The sequence below is a fragment of the Panthera leo genome, chromosome D4 (genome assembly GCF_018350215.1).
Source record: "Panthera leo isolate Ple1 chromosome D4, P.leo_Ple1_pat1.1, whole genome shotgun sequence".
NCBI classification, from domain to species: Eukaryota; Metazoa; Chordata; class Mammalia; order Carnivora; family Felidae; genus Panthera; species Panthera leo.
This window is the reverse complement of record NC_056691.1, coordinates 17114133-17135847: the sequence shown is the minus strand read 5'-3', so window position 1 is coordinate 17135847 and position 21715 is coordinate 17114133. Positions and strand designations below refer to the sequence as shown.

The 21715-nt window shown below is 42.3% G+C and overlaps 1 protein-coding gene across 1 annotated transcript in view; it reads right to left on the bottom strand.

Moving 5' to 3' along the window:
• Positions 1–8846: 8846 nt before the first annotated feature.
• Positions 8847–21715, bottom strand: part of OSTF1 (osteoclast stimulating factor 1) — a 56479-nt gene continuing 43610 nt past the window's right edge. The window contains exons 7-10 of the mRNA XM_042914166.1: positions 21513–21562; positions 17792–17870; positions 15121–15219; positions 8847–9439 (exon numbers count right to left, since the gene is read on the bottom strand). Coding sequence (XP_042770100.1) covers positions 9381–9439; positions 15121–15219; positions 17792–17870; positions 21513–21562 — 287 coding nt within the window. The 3' untranslated portion in view covers positions 8847–9380. The remainder of the gene's footprint in view (positions 9440–15120; positions 15220–17791; positions 17871–21512; positions 21563–21715) is intronic.

Genomic DNA, 21715 nt, shown 5'->3' with positions numbered 1-21715 from the left:
CCCTCTGGGTCTTTTTTTCTTTAATGTTTATTTATTTTTGAGAGAGAGAGAGTATATGCTTGTGTGCGAGTGAAGGAGGGAGGGGCAGGTTGAGAGGGGGACAGAGGATCTGAAGCAGACTCAGCACTGACAGCAAAAAGCCCAATGCAGGGCTTGAACTTGTGAACCGTGAGATCATGACCTAAACCAAAGTCAGAGGCTTAACCCACTGAGCCACCCAGGCACCCCCCAGCTCTTGATTTCAGCTCAGGTCATGATCTCACGGTTTGTGGGATCAAGCCCTGCATTGGGCTCTGTGTTGAGCATGGAACCTGCTTGTGGTTCTCTCTTTCTCCTTCTGCCCCTCTCCCTGCTCATAGGTACTCTATCTCAAAAAAAACCCCTCAAAACTGGGGCTCCTGGGTGGCTCAGTCGGTTGAGCATTTGACTTTAGCTCAGGTCATGATGTCACCATTTGTGAGTTCAATCCCTGCATCAGGCTCTGTGCTGACAGCTCGGAGCCTGGAGCCTGCTTCCAATTCTGTGTCTCCCCCCTCTCTGCCCCTCCCCCACTCACACTCTGTCTCTTTCTCTCTCAAAAAATAAATATTTAAAAAAAGAAAAACAAAAGAAGCCAACCCCTACCATATGTTAAATCAAGCTTGAACAGGCTTCAAAAAGAAAACATCTGGGGCACCTAGATGGCTGAGTCAGTTAAGTGACTGACTTCAGCTCAGGCCATGTCTCACAGTCCATGAGTTCAAGACCCACATCGGGCTGACTGCTGTTAGCGCAGAGCCGTCTTCAGATCCTTTGTCCCCCTCTGTCGTTGCCCCTCCTCCACTCATCTCTCTCTCTCTCTCACTTTCTCTCTCAAAAATAAATAAAACAAACAAAAACCTTAAAGGTATTTCAAGCAACAGCATGATGTAATCCAATTTTTGAAAGATCAAATAATAGACAACCTCTGAAATTGCAATTAAGAACTCCTTATTGGCTATGGAGATGAGGAAAAAATTATAGATTTTACAAAAATAGAGAATAAGAAAATAACATATGACTGAAGAAGTCTTTAAAAATGAGAATCAGTGGTTTTCCTCACAGTAAAGAAATTATGTTGAAAGAGAAATAAAAATGACATATGGAGAATAAAGTTTGCTGTATGGCTTGTAGTAAAAAGGAAATTTGGTAGTACTAAATGTATATTGCTATAGTCTCAGTCTTAAACCACAAACGTATGCAACAGAGGAGGCCTGTCAACTAATTTGAACACAGTGAGATTTTTCCCATTGGTATGAATATATGTGAAATCATCATTAACACTGTAATAAAAAATATATGCAAACCATTAAAACAAGCAAGGCACATCAGTGAGAAAAGAAATGAAACCAGCCTTCTATTCTTATTCTCTGAAGTCATTACCAGGTTTACAGGGCTCTTGGTTCAAAGGAAAACACCTCAGCCACAAGGGCTTACTAACACATCACCTATTTACCACGTTTTCATTCTTAGGACTCATCAGTGAATCTAAATGACAAGGCTGCTAGGCTCGTACTAAGTAAAACCAGTCAACAAATTTCGTGATTTTTCTTCAATTAAAGAGAAAGCACTTTCAACATACAAATGTTAATAAATATTTGCTAAACGTCCGGTGATATTCCTTGCTGATGGACGAAACAGAGAGAAAGCACAGGAACACTGATAGCCTATGACTGAACATACTCCACAGCACAAGTCGTCTTGTTATTGTAATGACTCAGACACCATAAAAATTAGGACATAAGAATTTCGACTCCTTTTGTGTCTAGGACAGCTCATAGAGGCCAGCCACAAAACAGGGATAATAAACTCAATCATTTCAAATTTTATTTTGGCTCGCATTTCAATTTCTCCCCATATTAACCTTTTATCAGGAGATAAAAGTAAACAACAAAATGAGTTGATTTGATCAGACCCTTCCCATTTCCTGTGTGTGTGGTTCAAATGTAATTGAAGGGAAAAAAAGGGGCAAGAGAGAGATGGCTGAATACACAGGACCTGGAAAATCCACTGAAGTAAAGCATGTGTACTGTGAGAAAACAATCTCTCACAAAGCCACACGATCTAGAAAGAAAATACGCATGGCAACGATCTCAAATCCCCTCTATTTGATTCCTCATCAGCGATCAGTTATGTCATGACCTTGCTGTGTTTCCAATAGGAAGTCACTTCTGGACACCAGGCTCCATCTATTTAAAAAGAGGGAGAGGGGCCAGACATTGGACTGAATAAATAATACTGAAGCACTGTTCAAGGACAAAATTAAGAACAAGTCTTATAGGGGTCCCTGGGTGGCTCAGTCGGTTAAGCGTCTAACTCTTGGTTTCAGCTCAGGTCATGATCTCATGGTTTGTGAGTTTGAGCCCTGTGTTGGGCTCTGGGCTGACAGCACAGAGCACTTGGGATTCTCTCTCTCTCTCTCTCTCTCTCTCTCTCTCTCTCTCTCTCTCTTCCTCTCCCCCCCCCCCCAACACAAATAAACAAACAAACAAAAAAAGAACAAGTCTTACATTAGCAGTTACAGTGTTCTTGCTGAAATCTCCTAGTGGGGAATAAATGCTTAATAATTACAAGTAGTAGCAGCAGGAGTAATTAATGAATTCACATAACAGTCACTAATACTGAAAAATGGAACAAGGGAGAGATAAGGCACAATTTCCAATTTTAAGAGAGAGAAGCAAGGCATTCACAAATTAATACAGTGCCCATAAGTGATGACCCAAAGGTTAAACACTAATGAAAAGCTGGGGCGCCTGGGTGGCTCAGCCGGCTAAGTGTCCAACTCTTGATTTCGGCTCAGATCATGACCTCACAGTTGGTGGGATTGAGCCCCACGTCAGGCTCTGCACCGACAGCACGGAGCATGCTTGGGATTCTCTCTCTCTCTCTCCCTCTCTCTCTTTGCTCCACCCCTGCTCACACATGCTCACTCCCTCTCTCTCAAAATAAATTAAAAAACATTTTTAAAAACATCTTTAAAAAAAAACCCACAACTAATGAAAAGCTGATGACTCATAGAAGAGCAATACCCACAGCACTGACGAACACCGATGTAAAGATACAGTGAAAACCTCCCGCTGTACCACATCTCACACTCATATACTCAGCTGGTACAAAGGAGAAGAGCCCCAAGTATTCTTCCATCCTGAGGTTTGCTATCTGAAGCCCAGTTCTGAGATTAAGGGTGGGGGGTTCTTCATGTGTCCTGCTGCACATGCTCGAAAGGGTTAGACTGTAACCTGAGGTCTCAGGAAAGGTCCTTGATGGAGGTCCTCTAAAAAATTGATCCAGCAATGCCACTTTGAATTCACACAAGCCAATGGCACTTGATCCTCATTACTGGTGCCTCAAGGGGACAAAGAGCCCAGCCAACGTCACAGGGCTCAGAAATGACAGGGCAAGGGCTGCAGGCCACGTGGTGCATCTTCTTTACCTAAGGGCTCTTCAGAGCTGTGGATTTCTCTGAAGCAATTTCTAGTCAGTCGATGAGTGAACTTTGGCTAATTCTTAACACCAACCTGTGCCCCAACAGGCCTCACCTCTGCATCTTAGACTTCGTCCTCATTTATAAGAAGACATTTTCATGTAGCCCCAAGAAGTCCCCTTCTGGAATGGGAAATGAAATACCCAATTCAGTTCTTCCTCTATAGCCTTCTTGCTCAAAGTTAGTAAGGATTATATGATACTTAACTTCTAATGTCTTAGACCCTCGTGTCATTGACACTGGGAGATCAAATTCTCACGGCTTAGACTTTATAGGGGAACCATATGAAGTTGCAAAGTTTATCCGTTTGAAAAGACGGATTGTTTCTATCTTGAAGATGTGTAAGAGCAAGATGGTAATACCAAATACCCTTCCGATTGGAAGTCATCACATACCAAATATTGGACCCATGGTCTCCCGAGCCCCTCAAAACACGTAAAACCAAAATGGTGGCATTCTTCCCACTTGACCCGTGAATTCATAATAACAATAATAATATCCAGGTCTTTTTGAGTTATATACCTCTTCCTTACAACTCTCAATAAGTAAATTCATATTGAAAAATGCTCTACCAGATGAAAGCATACATAAACGACAGGAAGGAAACACCACTGTCGTGTACTCATTTTTAAAGTATTTTAGGAAATCCCACGATGGCCATGTCTTTGAAAAACACGTTTGATCCATCCTTCACACACACACACACATTTATTTAATGAAAACTTCTTCCTTCACGTTTATGGGAATAGCCAACATTTATTAAGCAATCACTCTGCCAGGCACTACCTCCAGTCGTTACACGATCACCTAGTTTAATCCTAACTTCAGACACAGGTACTTTCACTTAGCCCAGTTGCAGCTAATGAACATGAATGTTTTAGGTAATCTGTCCAAGGTCCCTCAGCAAGGAGCGGCAGAGCCAAACTTGAATCCAGAGAGGTCCACCTCGAAGTCTGTACTCTTAGCCACTTCTTGAAGCGTTCTTGAGATTTCATGTCAGAACTGCAACTTAGAAAAGGTCATCCTTTCTCCTTTGCGGTGCGTCCTCTTTCCTCGTTGTCTCTTCTTCCACTTTCCTTCCTACTGCCTCTAGGGCTTTCGAACTCATGCTTCGGATTTCTTCAGTTTTCGTTTTCAGCCACCGCCAGGAACCTGACATCACTCCAGCCCCTGTTGGCGGTAGTACAAGTGTAGTCTGGAGAAGGCTGGGCCTCACGGGAGCCCCAAGCAGATGGCCGCTGGCAGAAGGCAAGAGCAGAACTGCCTAGAAAGTGGGAGGTGACCCGCATGTCCATGGCAAGCTCCCAGACTTGGGTAAGAAAACATCCTCTGACCCTTCCCGGGCACACGTTTCTTTTATGGTTACAAGGAAATACGCGAGGAGCTCTCGGACCGACTGAGGGAAACATCGAAGTGAGCAGTGCAAGCTGAGAGCAAGGTGATTACCTGCTAATTGAGGCTTTCCTTCTTTGGCATTTCTTTATAGTGTGTGCATCGATAGGAAAATTTGGAAACTTGTTCATTAAATACTTCTTCAGGGTACTAGGAATTAAAAAGTATTGCCAAAAGTTTTCTGAGGGGAGCAAAGGGAAAATTTTTTATTAAAAAAAAAAGTGGGGAGCGCCTGGGTGGCTCAGTCGGTTGAGCATCTGACTCTTGGTTTCAGCTCAGGTCCTGATCTCACAGTTCGTAGGATGGAGCCCCATGTCAGGCTCTGTGCTGACAGCTCTCTCCCTCTCTCTCTGCCCTTCCCCTGCTCTCTCTCTCTCTCAAAATAAACTAGAAAAAAAAAGACATTTCTACAAATAAGCCAATCATAAAAAAGACAAGTACTGTATGATTGCAGTTGTGTAAGGTACTATATGAGTAGTCAAAAAATCATAAAGATAGTTGGGGCACCTGGGTGGGTCAGTTGGTTGAGCATCCGACTTTGGTTTAGGTCATGATCTCATGGTTCCTGAGTTTGAGCCCTGCATCGGGCTCTGTGCTGACAGGTCAGACAGAGCCTGGAGCCTGCTACGGATTCTGTGTCTCCCTCTCACTCTGCCCCTCCCCTCCTCTTGCTCGCTCTCAAAAGTAAACATTTTTTAATTTATTTTTTGTATTTTTAAAAAATTTTTTTAATGTTTTTATTTATTTTTGAGACAGAGACAGAGCATGAGCAGGGGAGGGGCAGAGAGAGAGGGAGACACAGAATCCGAAGCAGGCTCCAGGCTCTGAGCTGTCAGCACAGAGCCCGACGCGGGGCTCGAACTCACGGACTGTGAAATCATGACCTGAGCTGAAGTCGGACACTCAACCGACTGAGCCACCCAGGCGCCCCTCAAAAATAAACATTTTTTTTAAAAAGCACTTAGGGTTGGTTTAAATAACACATTTAGGTAAATTAGCAGATATGCTGAATTCATTAGATGTGACATCCAGGGCTTGATGTAACATCAAGGGACTGGTCTGTTTCTGCATTATTTTTCTGGCCAACTATGAATGGCATCATCTGCCAGATGCAATAGGCTGCAGGTGCATTAGCTCAGGAGTCAGCCAGATCTGCACTTCTACCTTCAAGCAGTGTGACCTTGAGCAAGTTACTTAGCTTCTTCAAACCTCAGCTTTTCTGTAAAGACAGGGGCATTAATGTTCACTGCCGGGGTTGCTGCAAAGATCAAATGACATCACGTCTACGAAACTGCCTGGCACAGAAACCGGCAGGGTAGGCATTTAATAAATGGTAGTTTTATTTAATTTTATGTCATTTTAAGGGACGGGCAGATGTAAAGGCTTGTTATTAAGAAATGAGGAGAAAGCAACCATGAATTTGTGGCCTGCGATTTTTTCCTTCACTTCAGAAAACTTCACCAAAGTTGTGTTTTCAGCTCAAATAGGGAGAATAGAATCTTTTGCAATACTTCTCCCACCAAAACCTCAACTTTCAGTAATCAGGCACTTTGAAGTCTGGCTGGACAATGTATGGCTATCTATGTATTACTGTTATAGACGTATATACAGCATAAAATTCAGGAGAACGAGCACAAAATCAAAGCCAACAGGGAAAGGCTGACGTAAATGTTAGGCTCCATGTAGCTTATCAGAAAAGAAATCATCATTCACAAAAATGAGAAGTACAGGGTTCAGGATAAGAAGAAACAGCAGTAAATCAGAAATTCCACACAATAAAGAACACTTACGAAGAAAGCTCATATGGGCAAATTTTATTTTCTTCTACCTAAAATTACCTGAGATTTCATTTTCAGCATTGTTTCCAATTGGGTTTTTAAGATTAAGAAAAAATAAGATCACTCCTGCTTTGCTTAACATTTATTCCCTTTTGGGTGACAACACGGACACTCTATTGAAAAAAAATAAGACAATGGGGAGGGCTCACCAGAGAAACACGGAAATTGACAAATGTAATGCATGGCAGCTCAACAACAGATAATTTGCCACAGACCAGTCCCAGAAAGGAAACTAAAATGGGAAATTGATAAAAACCGTTCTCTGCGTGAGGCTACTGGGCCTAAAGCTGATACACTTCACGGACCCAAGGGCTGGAAGACATTCTCTATCTAACGCGTGCAACAGGCTGGGGAGGAGGTCAGGCCACAGGGACTGTCAAAAAGCTCATGTTACAGCAAAACCTCCAAAGTCATTTCCAGAACATAATCAAAGCTCTTCTCTGCACAGAATCAGAGTGGTGACAAGTTCTCAGAACTGAGTTTTGTTGCTGAGTTCAGCATTAAACAGTCTCTGAAAAAGCTCAGATCGGCTAGGCTGAATAAACAAGAAGGAAAAGTATGTTTTCTTATGAAGTCTCAACTACAGCTAACTGCATTGTCCTTCTTTGTTTCACCAGAAACTCATCGCATATACCTAAGTCCGACCCGAACCCCCACAAAACTCTGGTTGGCCAACTTTCTAAAATCTTTATAAGGTCAATAATGTTAAAAGCAATGACAGTGAAGCTACTCACTATTCTTTTCCTTCAATACATAAATAGTATGCCTACATCAAGCACAGAGCAGTTCCCCCCAAATTATCTATATTCATGCAAACTGTATTACCTCTGCCCATGTTAAAAAATTAAAAGTGTTTAACTGGCATCTATCCTAATTACTCTAGGCCCAAAGTATACAAGAACAAAAAATGAGACATTTCCAAAAACTTTTTGTTAAGCCACGAACCCTGTATTTTATTTTAATCATTTCATTTCAAAGATTTTATCTGTAAGCAATCTCTACACCCAACATGGGGCTCTAACTCACAACCCTGAGATCAAGAGTTGCACACTCCTCCGGCCGAGCCAGCCAGGTGCCCCCACCCCCCCACCGCCGGAGAAGCCCCATTTTAAAGAAGGAACCCCTAAAGGTTCTGGGGGAACAGATGTAATTTCAACAAGGATTTCATATCTTCAAGTTTATGCTTATGAAGAAATACAACTGCTTAACTCAAATTTAGTAAACATATTTATTTTGAGGATAAAATACCTTTTTCATTAATTTTCAGATTTTGTGCTTTCACTACTTATACATATTTCTTTCTATTGAAATTTGGTTGGGGTATTAGAAAGACCTCGAACAGGCTTCTCAGGATACTCTTTCTCAAGGCACCCACAGAGAGAAAAAAACCAAACAGTCACAGATAGAAAACTCTCACAGTAGCAGTTATTCATTTCCTGAGCTAACCCACTTCCTTTTTCAAACATTTCCTTCTCTTCACCAATGTGTTTTTTTGAAATTAGCATCAAAGTCTTCTTGCAAAATACACTTCTGGACCCGGGGCCTGGAACCTAGGCAAATGCCAACAGCCATGTCATTCTTAATGTCGTCGCCACCTTGATACAAAATTAGAATCTCAAATCAAGTGTCCTTCAGTAGTACAGAGGGCTTCCTGCCACATAAATTGATGTTTTAGCAAAAGAGGTTGAGTTTTTATGAGCTCGAGCCATGCTCTGGGAAAACAAATGCTATCAAAGTAAAAAAAATTCCATGGCTCCTGGCTACTCCATTACAGAAAACCATGGCGTCTTGTATGATAAGTAAATCAATTTTTTTCATCTTTCAGACCTTCAGCAGACTGCAATGAGTTGCTGAATTTCTTCATACTAAGTGTAACCTCAGAGATAAACTAAAAGACTAACGATGACTAACATTATGTATTTCATTATAAATATATCTTCTCACTGATTATGGACTCAAATCAAAGCCAATATATAGAGCTGAAAAGAAATTTGGCTATTGTGATTCCTTTGTGCTAATAAATACAAAATACAACTTAAAAGATAAAATCAGCCTTCACCTAAACATAAATACAAAAAGCAAAGAGTGATACCACAAAAAACAGACAAAAGGAATCCAGTCTCTTCAAATGTTTATTTTTGTCAGAATAGCTGACGATTTTCTGTTAAGCCTTTTGGTTCATTACTATAACAAGCATTTTTCCCCTTGAAAAACCCACTCAAAATATTTTAATCCTTGAGGTAAAGAACTTTAACTAAAAAAACAAACAAAAAAAAAACACAAAAAAACTGATCTTTTTTTTTTTAAAGAAAAAAATTCTTAAAATTCCTTTAGCTTGATAAATAGAAATAATCTCTTCTTGTTCTACTCTGGTGAACAAAAATGTACTTTATACAGCAAAATATCCAGTCACTTATTGGCAAACTGAAGGTGAGAACCTACCCATTTACATGTTCTACTCAAACACAGTGCAAGACTTCCATGTTCATATAGACTTCAAAAAACAAAAACAAAAACAAAAACAAAAAAACCCAAACCAAAAAAAACCAAAAACCATAAACCGGTTACCAACACTCTTCTGGCAAAGACGAGGGTTTTGGAATGGCAAAAGGAACACAAGTTTTAGATCTCAAAGCTCCAGAAGGGAATTAATCTGAGTCTTCGTCATCAAGATACTCCTCGGCATTGCTTAATGTTCGAACAGCATCTAAAAGGAATGGTGGGAAGGCAAAACGGGAAAATTACAGATTGCTCACATTTGGTTTGCACTTTCAAAGCTCCTGATACCTCAAGGGATCGTAATCTTTCCTCAGGCCCGGGGACTGTACTACCCCTGAGGATCTTCTTCAACTTTTGCTTTCCTGCCTGACTGTTCAGTGTCTGCTGTCCCAGAGGCTGACAAATGCAGCTGTCCGCTCGTTCCTTGGACACGCAGAAAAGTAAAGCCCGTAGGCCGCAGGTACCATTAATCTACCTTGCACAAAATGCAACCAGCCACGTGTGCCGTGACTGGCACGGAACACACCGGACGCCCCTCCACTCGTCCAACCCCCTCTCCCAATGACAAGTGCCACATGTGGCTTCAGTCATTCGACAGCCTGCAGCCTTACTTGAAGGCAAGATCACTGGGTAGAAAGGTAACTAATGAGGGGGGAAAAAAAAGGAAAAGAAGCAGAATGAAAACACAGAAGCTTCGGTTTCATCTCTAAAAGCACGGATAAATAAAAAAAAAAATAATTTTAAAAAAGCACAGAAAAATAAAGTATGCTCAGAGGTAAAAGAATGAAATAAAAAAAAAAAAACAAAAACAGAAATCTGAAACAGAAAGAGCCGAACCCTACCATACATGACATCAAGCTTGAGCAGGGGTCAAAACGAAGACATCTCATCTTTAAATGGTCACCTATTCGATTGTCTATTTAAATGCCTATAAGCAACAGGTTACACGGGGTATAATTTCAGGGGGCAAACTGAAACGCGAGCCTAACCGCCGTCAGAGCTCAACAAGTGCATGTTATCATGGTCTCTAAATACTATCTTCCCGTGCTCATTGGAGAAATGACTGATTCCAAGTCTGGGGCAGAAAGCGTACCTCTTGTCATACCGTAAAACAAGGATGCTGTCAAAGAGAGCATCAAAGGTTCACGATCCAACCCGAAGAGGCCTCCACTAGCCAAAGAGGAGCTATCAATAGGGATACTAAATATAATGGATTGAAACACAGCAAATATTTCAACGTACATCACAGAGAAGCCACTAGTCCTCTCTGGAGAATGAGAAGGAACCAGCACATCATTTTGAAAACTCCTAAATAAAGGACGAAAATCAAGCCTTTATTCTTCTCCTACTACACAAACTATTCCTTGGAGTCATCAGACCATGGATGAAGGGCAATTTTTTTTATAGAATGTTCCAGCTGATAACTGAGACAGGAGTGACAGAACTAGAATATGGCCATTTCACAACTGTTAGTAAACTAATGGATCTAGACAACGATCATCAATGAATGCTAACATCACAGGATGAGTGACAGACAGGTAATACGTGCCTCTGATGAAAGAACACAGCTTTCTTCATGAAGCATTCTTCCATCTACCCTTTCACAGACACATAAAATGTAGAATCTAATCAAACCTCTAGATCTAACACCAAATGACAAAAATACAGAGGAACCTTTAGATCTAACACCAAGTGACAAGACTACAGAGGAAAGAGGAACATGTCAAACACCCTGGGAATGCATTTATGCGATGCCTAGACTGAGAAATTCAGGAAAACTGACCCTGCTTCTTTAACAAATAAATAGCCAGGCTAAAAGAAGAGGGGGAGAGGAGAAGGAAAGGAAACAATGATTTAGGAGATGTATCTACCAATCAGAACCTGACCTTATTTAGACCCTGACTTAAACTGTAAATAAAGAAACAGATAAGTAAGCCAACAAAGCAGAAACAAACATGTATGGGAAAAAATGGTGAATCTGGACAGTGACAAGATACTTGAAGATATGAAGCAATTATTAATTTTAGGTCTGCTAGTGATAATGTAGCTTTGCTCAGTCATTATCTTTACAAATTTAGGAAAATCATTATAGAGAAAAAAGAAAGGGACAAGGGAGAGTTGGTACAAGGGAGGTAGAAACTTACACGAGAAGGAAAGATTCGGATTCAAAGAAGTGGATATAAACAGAACAGAGGCAGCCTTGAATAATTTCACACCAGCTTCCAAACTACTAGAAATCTCCAGCTTGTCTGCATTCATCTCCATCCTCCTTACGAGAAGTTCTGGAGACCTGGGAGGAATATACTTTGTTCTATCCCACGTACACGTACAACTTTAGGACTGGCTGTAGACTTTTTGTCTTCTTAAGCCACAGACAAAAAGACCATAGCAAGGCTCTTTCCTACTCTGCTTTGCTCCTACAATCCTACGTGTTGCCCACTGAGGTAGTCTTGGGCCTCCAACGGTTACCTCGGCGCTTTATTTCAACCTCGTTTCTCCTGTTAGCAAGAGAAGAAGGCTCGCCATGCTGCAAACTCTTACTGAATGGAAATCAAGAGACAGGAACTAGCCAGGAAAATAAATTTCTTCTCCTTCCTTCCTTTTACGGATTGCTCCCAGGCACAGTTTCTCTGGAATCTTCTCACATGGCCAAGTGCTGAGAGCTCCGTCTCTTCATAGCCCATCTTGGGCCGTGACCATCATGGTAATGTAACTCCTAACCATGCCTCCCCGTTCCCCCCAGCTGACTTCCATCTCTCCTCAATGTCACTGACCTGAATTTGCACATTCCAAACCAAGTACTAGCACTTAAGACAGACAGTCAAACAAACAAACCATAAAGGGTGGAAAGACAGACACAGTAACCTGGATAAATCTCACAGGCATAGCATTAAGTGAAAAGAAGTCAGACACAAGAAAGTACATACTGTTTGAGTCCATTTATATCAAGTTCAAGCACAGGCAAAACTAGGCTGTGGTGAGAGAAGAGGAGGACGTGGAGGGGTTTTCAGGGTATGGAAAATGTTCTCTACCTTGATCCGGGTTGTGGCAAATAGGTGTAAGCACAGTTTAAAAAAAAAAATCAAGATGTAAACTTAGGATTTATATACTTTACTTAATATAAATTATACCCCAATTTGTAAAAACTGGAAAAAGAATTTAAAGTGTTGACTCCTCAAGGTGGGGCTGAACCCCGGCCCTGCACACATGTCCCAAAGTTACCCTTCATGGTAACTACAAAATGTGACTTGTTTTTTCTCATTAAAAAATCCAAGATGAGGGGTGCCTAGGTGGCCCAATCGATTGAGCATCTGACTCTTGATTTCGGCTCAGGTCATGATTCCAGGGTTGTGGGATCGAGCCCCATGTCAGCTTCATGCTGAGTGTGGAGGCTGCCTAAGAGTTTCTGTCTCTCTCGCTCTCTCTCCCTCTGCCCCTCTCCCCTGCTAGTGCACTCTCTCTCTTAAAAAAAAAAAAAAAAATCCAAGATATGCTTTTAAAACTGGAAAACAACATCAGAATATACTTTTCCCAGTCTAGAGTTCGTGCTGGCAATTAGCCAAATGGCCCAATATTCAACTCTTACTCCAACTAAGATCACAATACAAATTCAGACTTTTCACTGGACGATTGAGGTAATGAAGTGAGAAAAAAGAAAAGAAAAAGGTAACGTGAAAACTGAAATATGAAAATTCATTTCTTGCCTCTGTGTCAAGCCCTAAGATTACCTCATTGATGAGTCCATTATCTAATCATTACACATTTAGGAAAGTAGACCAAAGACACTTAGTGTGAACAGAGCAGAGGAGACCTACCTCCCAGCCCTGTTCTACAAAGACTGCAGAAGGGTGAGGGAAAAAGAGCAGATGTGCCTTCCCAGCTCGGGGTGCCCAGATGGAGGCTTCTGGGTGCAGCTCTCTGGGGTCTGAGCAAGCGTGGCATTCTCCTTGCCTATCGTGATCAAGCTCATAGTGTACATGAGGCTCTGATAACCTTCAGCTCCTAAGAAACCTTACTCCTCGGTCAGGACATTCTGAAGGTACCCATAGAACAACAGGAAGTCAGTGGCAGAAGAAGGAAGTTGGGCCATAGTCCTACTTCCTGACCCAACCAAGGCAGCAGGAAGGAAGAGGTCCGTGCCAAGTAAAAGCATCTCTCCTACATGGCTGCATATACACTTGTCAATCAAAATGTAGCTGGGGAGCACCACGCAGCTGGTACATACTTTCCCGCTCACTTAGCAGACCCTCGATCCATCTATGCATGAGTAATTACTTTAAAGAAACACCAGCTCTGCCAGTGAGCATTCACGGCTGAGATAATTAAGAAACCCAAGCCGCTTAGTGGTTTACACTACATCGGAACTGAAGTTAAAAGAAGTAAGAAACTGAAACAAAGACAGATCTGGAGTAAAGAACAAAAGGAACAGCAGACTCGTGAGGAGGGCTATGACGGGAATTTGGTGATGGGCAAGGAGGATCATTCTGGGAAGCTCCCTTGGCAAGTCATGAAGAAAGGAGGACTGTTTGCTATTTTTGATTAACTAAAGCAGGAAACCAGAGGTCTGACTGTATTTTGTTGCTTCCGCGGGAACAGGGATATGGGACAAGGTAACACCACCTCTTCTCATAAAACAAAGGGGACTTAAGGAAGAGAGAAGCTTTCCAAGGGTTCCAAAACGAATGGGAATGTGATTCATATAGGAAAACAAACCAGTACCTCACTCTACAAGCTCGGAGGGTGACAACGTCCTCAGATTAAAGTAGAAACAAAAATGTACTCAGCCTCTACACTAGAAATGTCTCAGAAGTTGTTTTGGTGACTCTCCACCAACATGGACCAGGCTAAACTTTAGACTCTAAAAAGCAATACTAAAAAGGGTTGGAATGATGAGTACCAATGCTCACTAAAGACATGAAAAGCGAGTTCTCCATTATACTAGTTCCATTCTAGAAAACAGTGGACAAGATGTATCGATCATTGGCTTATACTCCAAAGTGGCATGAAAGTGCCAAACACGAGATAAAAGTAGAGGAAGGCTTGAGAAGTGAGGGGGGAAAAAAAAGATTGAATGTCCCCTCCAGCCAAAACATCTTGTATTTTTCGTTTTTCTCCCTCGGGGTTCCTCAGGGGCCAGGAGGCTGATGGTGAACGAAAAGGGAGAGACAGGAGAGGAAAATGAGGAGGGGTAAGGCACACCGCCCCCCAGCATTTCTTTCAGGGGGAAGCATTCAGTACATTATGTACAGAGAAGTCCAATAAACAGCCAGTCTCTGAATAGTAATCATGAACAATGCAAGCGTGTTTCACACCTTTTCTTTAGCACCTTTTCAAAATAACCACAAGGACCTTTCTTTTTTTTTCCAACCCCATCTCCCACGCCAATAGATATTTTTATCTCGAAGAATGTATACCTAAACTTTACCTTTAAAAACCACCCCACGGTCTGTAAACAAACATCAAATTGGTTATCAAGACCGGAATAATTCTGATCGTAGTTTACTGATACTCTCGTTTAAAACAGAGATAAAATATAATCATGGAGCTCTTCAGTGCTTAATTGAAAAATAAATATTTAGAGACAACCACTTGTAAAACCATATCCGGAACCATGGTTCTCTGATAAGGGCTCTACTGGAAAGCAAGTGATTACGACCTGATTGCAAGGAACAAAGGAAACACACAAAAAATACTAAAAGGCCAAAGTCTCTTCGATTTGCTTGCATGAAGGCATTCTTCAATGTTGCACGTTCCAAATGAGACCCAGGATATAAAATCTGACTTCAGAACCACATGAAGAGTTTACCGAGAAAACGTTTCCCCAATTCTAAGATGGTAAATCTCAGTCATGATGGTGTCAGAGAAGAAAGAAGGATCGAAGGCAAATACCTGTTCCCTGTTTCTTTTTCAGGAGAGACGCACAGGCCGCATTGGTGGCCATGTCCAGGGCCAGCTTCTTCTCATTGTTTCTCAAGTCTGTTCTTGCACCTTCCCCAACACAAGAAAAGCAAGTCAGGTGTTTTTGAAGAATCTGTAGCAGCGGACTACACATTCTTCTTCCCACCGAGACGGATCACTTTTGGCCAAACTAACTAGACAACCATTCTGGCCCTGACGTAAGCTTTTTCAAAACAGTCAGAGCACGTTTGCCGTCTTGAAATCAGGGCGCTTGCTGCTGCGTCCCAGATAATTAGGCACAATTAAAACAGAGCCTTTCCTTTCAAATCCTCAGACTGCTGCATGTGACTTTTCAGGGGGGACTTCACTATCCCCGAGGTACCTCCTGAGTCAGTTGGACTCCAATATGTCTTGGCACGAGTTTTTAGAGATTAGTTTAACATACCCTTTGCTTCTTGAGAGAAGCCCGTGTGGGTGGTGCCTGCCGGGATTAGTATTTCATATCTGCCAAGTATACTCTTGTGCAAATTAGCAGAAGAGTAACACCATAAAACCTAGAGGCAATCCATTGTCCCCAAAGCACATCTTCTACTTGCGTTTTGTCCGGGTCTTCGTGGTGATAAAAATTACATCAGAATTCGTGGGTATATTTTCGTTGCCAAAGCTTCACCAATGCAGAAGTGTGCTGAACAAAAGCATACGTCCCGTTTCGTCCCCTGACTAACCCCTCCCTGCCCCATCTTCCAGTTTGTCTGGGGGAATCCATTCCCAGCAAGTGGGTATCAGTCCTCACCTCCCTCAGGTGCAGAAATGCACTCACAGACATCTACGCATATATGTGTAAAATCACACCACATATAACAGTCTGTAACTTGATTTTTTTACTTAGCAATATATGATGGTACTCATTCCTCAGTAGTACACATAGCTCAATCCATGTAAACATTTGTAAGTATTCAATTTTGTGGGCATCCCAATATTTATTTAATAACTCTCCTCTTCCCCTATCGAGGGACACTTAGGCTGTTCCTTTACCACAAACAATATTGCTGTAAATCTCCCTGAACACCAGCTTTCTGAAGTATGGCTTCCCAGAAGTGATGCTGGGATATAAGGCTATGTATATTTTTAATTCTGCTAGCTACTGTCCGATCGCTGTCCAAGAAGGCTTTACCAATTTATACTTTCTGCCACGGTACAGGAGAGAGCCATTTTGCTTGTAATCTCATCCTCTTCAGGAAACAAAAAAATAAGTGTAATGAAACTCAAAGGGACAAAAATACTGAGTCAAGAAAGCATGGTTTGTTTAATTAGGAATATGGCGACCGTGTCTAAAAATCTCTCTCATGAGACTTAGATCTGCCCACAGCTAAGGGTCTATAGAAACCTCATTCGCTCATTGGGCCACGGGGAAAAATTCCGGAGGGTTAAGAGCTCTGTGACTGATCATATCTTATGTTAAATTGCACTTTAGAACCCATATACATGATTTCTTTCAGGACAGGAAATGTTCGGAGCCAGCAAGGCAAGAGAAGAAATGACCATTTCCTGGGTCCCTCTCAACGAGTGCTACCCAAGAGAAATACGATGTGAGCCACATGTGTCATTTTAAATTTTCTAGCGGCCACATTTTCAAAAGGTGGAAATCGTTTTAATGACATATCTTATTTAACACAGCAGATCCAAAATGTTACCTCTGTATCATATAACCGATATAAAAGTTATTGCGATACTTTACGTCTTTTTTTTTTTCCCTAAGTCTTTGAAATTTGATGTGCCTGTTACACTTACAGTACATCTTGGTCCAGACCATGCTCATTTCATGGGCTCAGGGGCCTGTGTGGTTAGTGGCAGCCAGCACAGACAGCCCAGTTCTCAGCATAGCCCTTAGGGGGCACCTCATGCTGTCTGATCTTTTGTACCTGAGATGTACATCACCAATGTCCTTTAAATAAATGACATGTCCTCTCTATATCCCACAGCATTGCTGTGAGGATCCCTAATGAACATGCATCCATAGGACACCTTGGGATTCAAGCATCTTACATTATAGCTTCTGGACCAGGATGCAGGACGGGAGATATGCCTGGCCCTCTGTAAGGATTAATATTTATGTGACAGATGGATGGATGGATGGATGGTCAGTTCATAATTTCACTGTCCCCTCTTGTATAAAAATAGGGAATCGAGGTATCTTCATCTTCCCCGTACTTGTAGCACCTGCTCAGATCAAAGCAGGACCTTATAGCCACAGCATCTTTCTTATCTGTCAGGACTTCCCTTGTGAACAGGGGCCTCAGCACCTTTCCCCTACAGCTTTCTGACACAGCATCTTCTCTGCATGGGTGCACATACACACGCCTTTCTCCAGGGACCCTTTAATCCCGCAGAAATATACAACAAACTCCTACGAAAAGTAATATATGTAGTTTTAAAGCTTACCAAGCTTTTAACGTAAAACTAAAAATTTAACACGAATCACCTCACTACTGTAATTTCGTCTTATTGTTAACAACTCTGTGATACAGACAGAGTAGAGGTTAAAATCCCAGTTTCAAAATACGGAGCCTATGATTCTTCCTACTATTTCAAATAACGTAATTGAACACAGCCTGTTTTTCCAGGGTGAGCAAAGGCCAGACAGATGGGGCACATGCTTTACCTTTTTCCAGAAGCAAGTGGACAATATCTGCATAACCTTTCCAGGCAGCGGCGTGCAAAGCTGTGTCTCCCAACTTGTTCTATGGTGATTTAAAAAGAGAAAGCAGCATTTTAAAAAGAGACGGTGGGTTGAAAACATGCACGAATTCAGGTTTACTCCAAGCAAACTCAAAGTGAGAACGAGTTATAAAGTCATATAAAGTTCCCAAGAGAGAAAGGAGACTCAAGGGATGAGAGAAAAGTCATTTGGGGGAAGGGGATGGATGAAAGAGGAGAAACGGACGTGGCAGAGCAGAGGGAAACACCAGGAGGGAGCAAGCAGACCTGCCCCTGCAAACCTCGCAAGAAATCAGGCCCTGGCGATGCCCGGAGACGCTGGAACGAGCGTGAGGCACGGGACTGGACACAAGAGTACTGGATGCGTTTATAGAAATAATCAGGGGCGCCTGGGTGAGTCAGTCGGTTAAGCATCTGACTCTTGATTTTGGCTCAGGTCATGACCTTCTGGTTCATGCGATCGAGCCCCATGTCGGGCTCGGTGCTGACAGCGGGGAGCCTGCTTGGGATTCTCTCTCTTCCATCTCTCTCGGCTCTTCCCCAGCTCACGCACGCGCACGCTCTCTCTCAAAATAAATAAATAAACATTAAAAAAAAAAAAGTAATTAGATCACCTTCCTCTCTCCTTGCTGCCAGGTGACCTAGTGCGGATGGCAGGGTGACCCTGTCAAAAAATGAACCAGGTAGTTTCCAAGCTCAGGGGACTCGGGTACAAGGGAAGGTGGCAATAAGGCCAGGAACTAAAAGCGGTGGGTGAGCTGAGACACCTACAAATTGAGCAGTAAGACTCCTCTCCCAGCTGCCTTTACCTACCCTGCTGCCCCAGTGTATACAGCCTAGCACCTGCAGGCAGGGAGCTGGAGGACAATCCTCCGGTGGAGGTGAATAGCCCCGCATGTGGAGGGGGAGAGCATACTCACGCTGACATCTGGGGATAACCCAGCACAACAGCCAGGACCTTTCCACCTCACCCTACCGAGAAGCCCACAGCCAGTAAGCCCCATGTGCAGGCAGAGCTTCTAGTCACCCTTAAACATGACTGGAGACACAAAGATACTAGGTATTTGAGGAAAGCCTCTCATATTTGAGAGAAGATTAAAACAAAACGAATGGATCTCAGAGGGAAAAGACACAGTACAGTGAATGGCAGGAAAGGTTTTAAAAATATAGTCAAGATACAACATGATATACAGCATATCATGCAACAAGAAAAGAAGCTATTTAAGAAGCAATAATCAGCAGGGCACCTGGGTGGCTCAGTCAGTTAAGCGTCTGACTTCGGCTCAAGTTATGACTTGGCCATTCATGAAGGTGAGCCCCACGTCAGGCTCTCTGCTGTCAGTACAGAGCCTGCTTCAGATCCTCTGTCCCCCCCACCCCTCAAAAATAAGTAAAAAGAAGAAACATTTAAAAAAGAAAGCAATCATGAGAGTAAAAGAGCTTATAAGTAAACAAAATTCTAAGATGCTGCCCAAGATCCCCGCCCCTTGGGGATCCACCCCCTGTAAAATTCCTCCCCCTCAAGTATGTATGAGACTAATGAATATAATAGGATATCACTCCCATAATGCAGTTTCTAATCAGTTGACATTGAGTTCATCAAAAGAGAGATTATACTGGGTGGGCATGACCAAATCAGACGGGCCCTTTCCCAAAGGTATAGCTTCAGAAACACAATTTCCTAGTGACCTTAAGGAAGAAAGCAAACAGCCATGTTGTGAAATGTCAACGGAGAGGGGTGATCTCTGAAAGCTGAGGACCAGAGCACTGCAGGTGCAAGAAACTCAATCCCTCCGGCAACCTGAACGTACCTGGAATGAGATCTGAGCTCCAGATGAGAACCTGCTTCTGGCCAATACCGTGACTCTGGCCCGTGAGACCCTGAGCAGAGAGCCCAGCTCTGCCATGCCCAGAATTCTGGCTTAGAGAACGTATAAGGTAAATGCGTGTTGTTTTAAGCAGCTAAGCTTGTGGGTTGTCACACAGCAATAGAAAACCTAGGACACTGAGGAATTAAAAAGGTAACCAAAATAAAACATAAAGCTAAGAAAATCTTGGGGTGCCTGGGTGGCTCAGTTGGTTAAGTCTTGATTTCTGCTCCAGTCGTGATCTCATGGTTGGTGAGTTCGAGCCCCGAGTAGGGCTCCACGCGGACAGCACAGAGCCTTCTTGGGATTCTCAATCTCTCCCTCTCTCTCTGCCCCTCCCCTGCATACTCTTTCTCAGTTTCTCTCTCTTTCTCTTTCTCTCTCTCTCAAAATAAACACATAAACTTAAAAAAAAGGTAAAAAAATCTCTGAGAAACACTAAAATAACTGGAGACTCAATAAGAGGTCCAACCTAACTACTAGTGGGCATTCCAGAACCAAAGAATAAAGACAATGGTCAATAACAACTAGAAAAGAAACAGTAGACCCTTTCGGGCTGAAAGAGTCCACCACCTTTACTGGGAAGAAACACGCTGAAGCACATTAAGAAATTTTAGAACATCAAGGACAGAGTAATGATTCTAAGCAACAAAAAAGCAGATCACACACAAAAGAATGGGAATCAAAATGGCATCAAACTTCTCAAGAGCAATCCTAAAAACCAGAATACCATAGAGCCTTGCCTGCGAAATTCTGAGGAAAATAATTTTCAACCTAGAATTCTGTCAGCCAAATAATCGATCCCTAGGTCCCCTTTCTTAGGAATCTTCAAGGATGTTCTTCAACAAAAGGAGGAAAACACGGGATCCAGAAAAGTGAAGACACACCCTGGGAGAAAGGCGACAGTAAAGAGACACTCAGAGCAGAGATCGAGGATGAGGGCTTCGGGAAGTACCATTCCAGGGAGAAAAAAGAAATTATATCAAGAGAACGTTAAACAGTGTGGGAATCTTAATGAGATACAAAAACCAAAAACCAGCGAGGGGCTCCTGGGTGGCTCAATCGGTTAAGTGTCCGACTTAGGTCATGATCTCATGCTACCTGAGTTTGATCCCTGCACTGGGCTCTGCACGGACAGTGTAGAGCCTACTTGGGAGTCTCACTCTCTCCTCTCTCTCTCTCTGCCCCTCCCCCACTCATGCTTTCTCTCTGTCTCAAGATAAATAAACCTCCAAAAAAAAAATATTCTCAGCAAAATAAAAGTCAAGAAGTACAGAAACAAAAGTTACACAAGCAGCGAGCAGCATTTAAATATTTAAATAGCCATAATACTTGTAGGCATCATAGAGTAATATAACCAAAAACTATGATATGATACGTGGGGCAGACCAGAGGAACAAAGGGTGGGCACTGGCAGATCAGAGTTGGGGCAGCTGATAAGCTTCAACCTTCAGATGGGACACTGAAACATTTATGAAGATGATGACTTAGGGGACAGCCCCATAAGCATCTTCCTTAGTAACATGAAGGCAAGAGTTAAGAGCTAAACGCTGAGAGAGTGACATATGAGAAGGAACATGGTAGGTGTTTTGGGCTTTATACAATTTGGACTTCGGTACAACGGTACATTTTTAATGATGCACTTCTACTACTTGGATTAAAAATTGTATGAAAGATAATAAATGGGAAAAGGTCAGTTCAAGGCACAAAGATAGGACTTTCCATGCCCATAAGCCACACCACGAGAACAAGGCAGGTGTGTTAAGTGACCACCAACTTCCGCATAAGCGATCTTACCTGTTGGTTCAGTTCAATGTTCGGTTGAGTAAACAGCATCTCCACTATATCTGAAATAGAAAAGGTATTTTTCAAGAGTGCAAAGGAAAAGGCTGACAACACTAGGCATAATCATTTCAAAAAGAGGATTGATTCTTTAGAAGAATCTTCAAAAAAATCCTTGCAACAAATTTGTTAAAATTTACGTAAATACAAGACTTAAG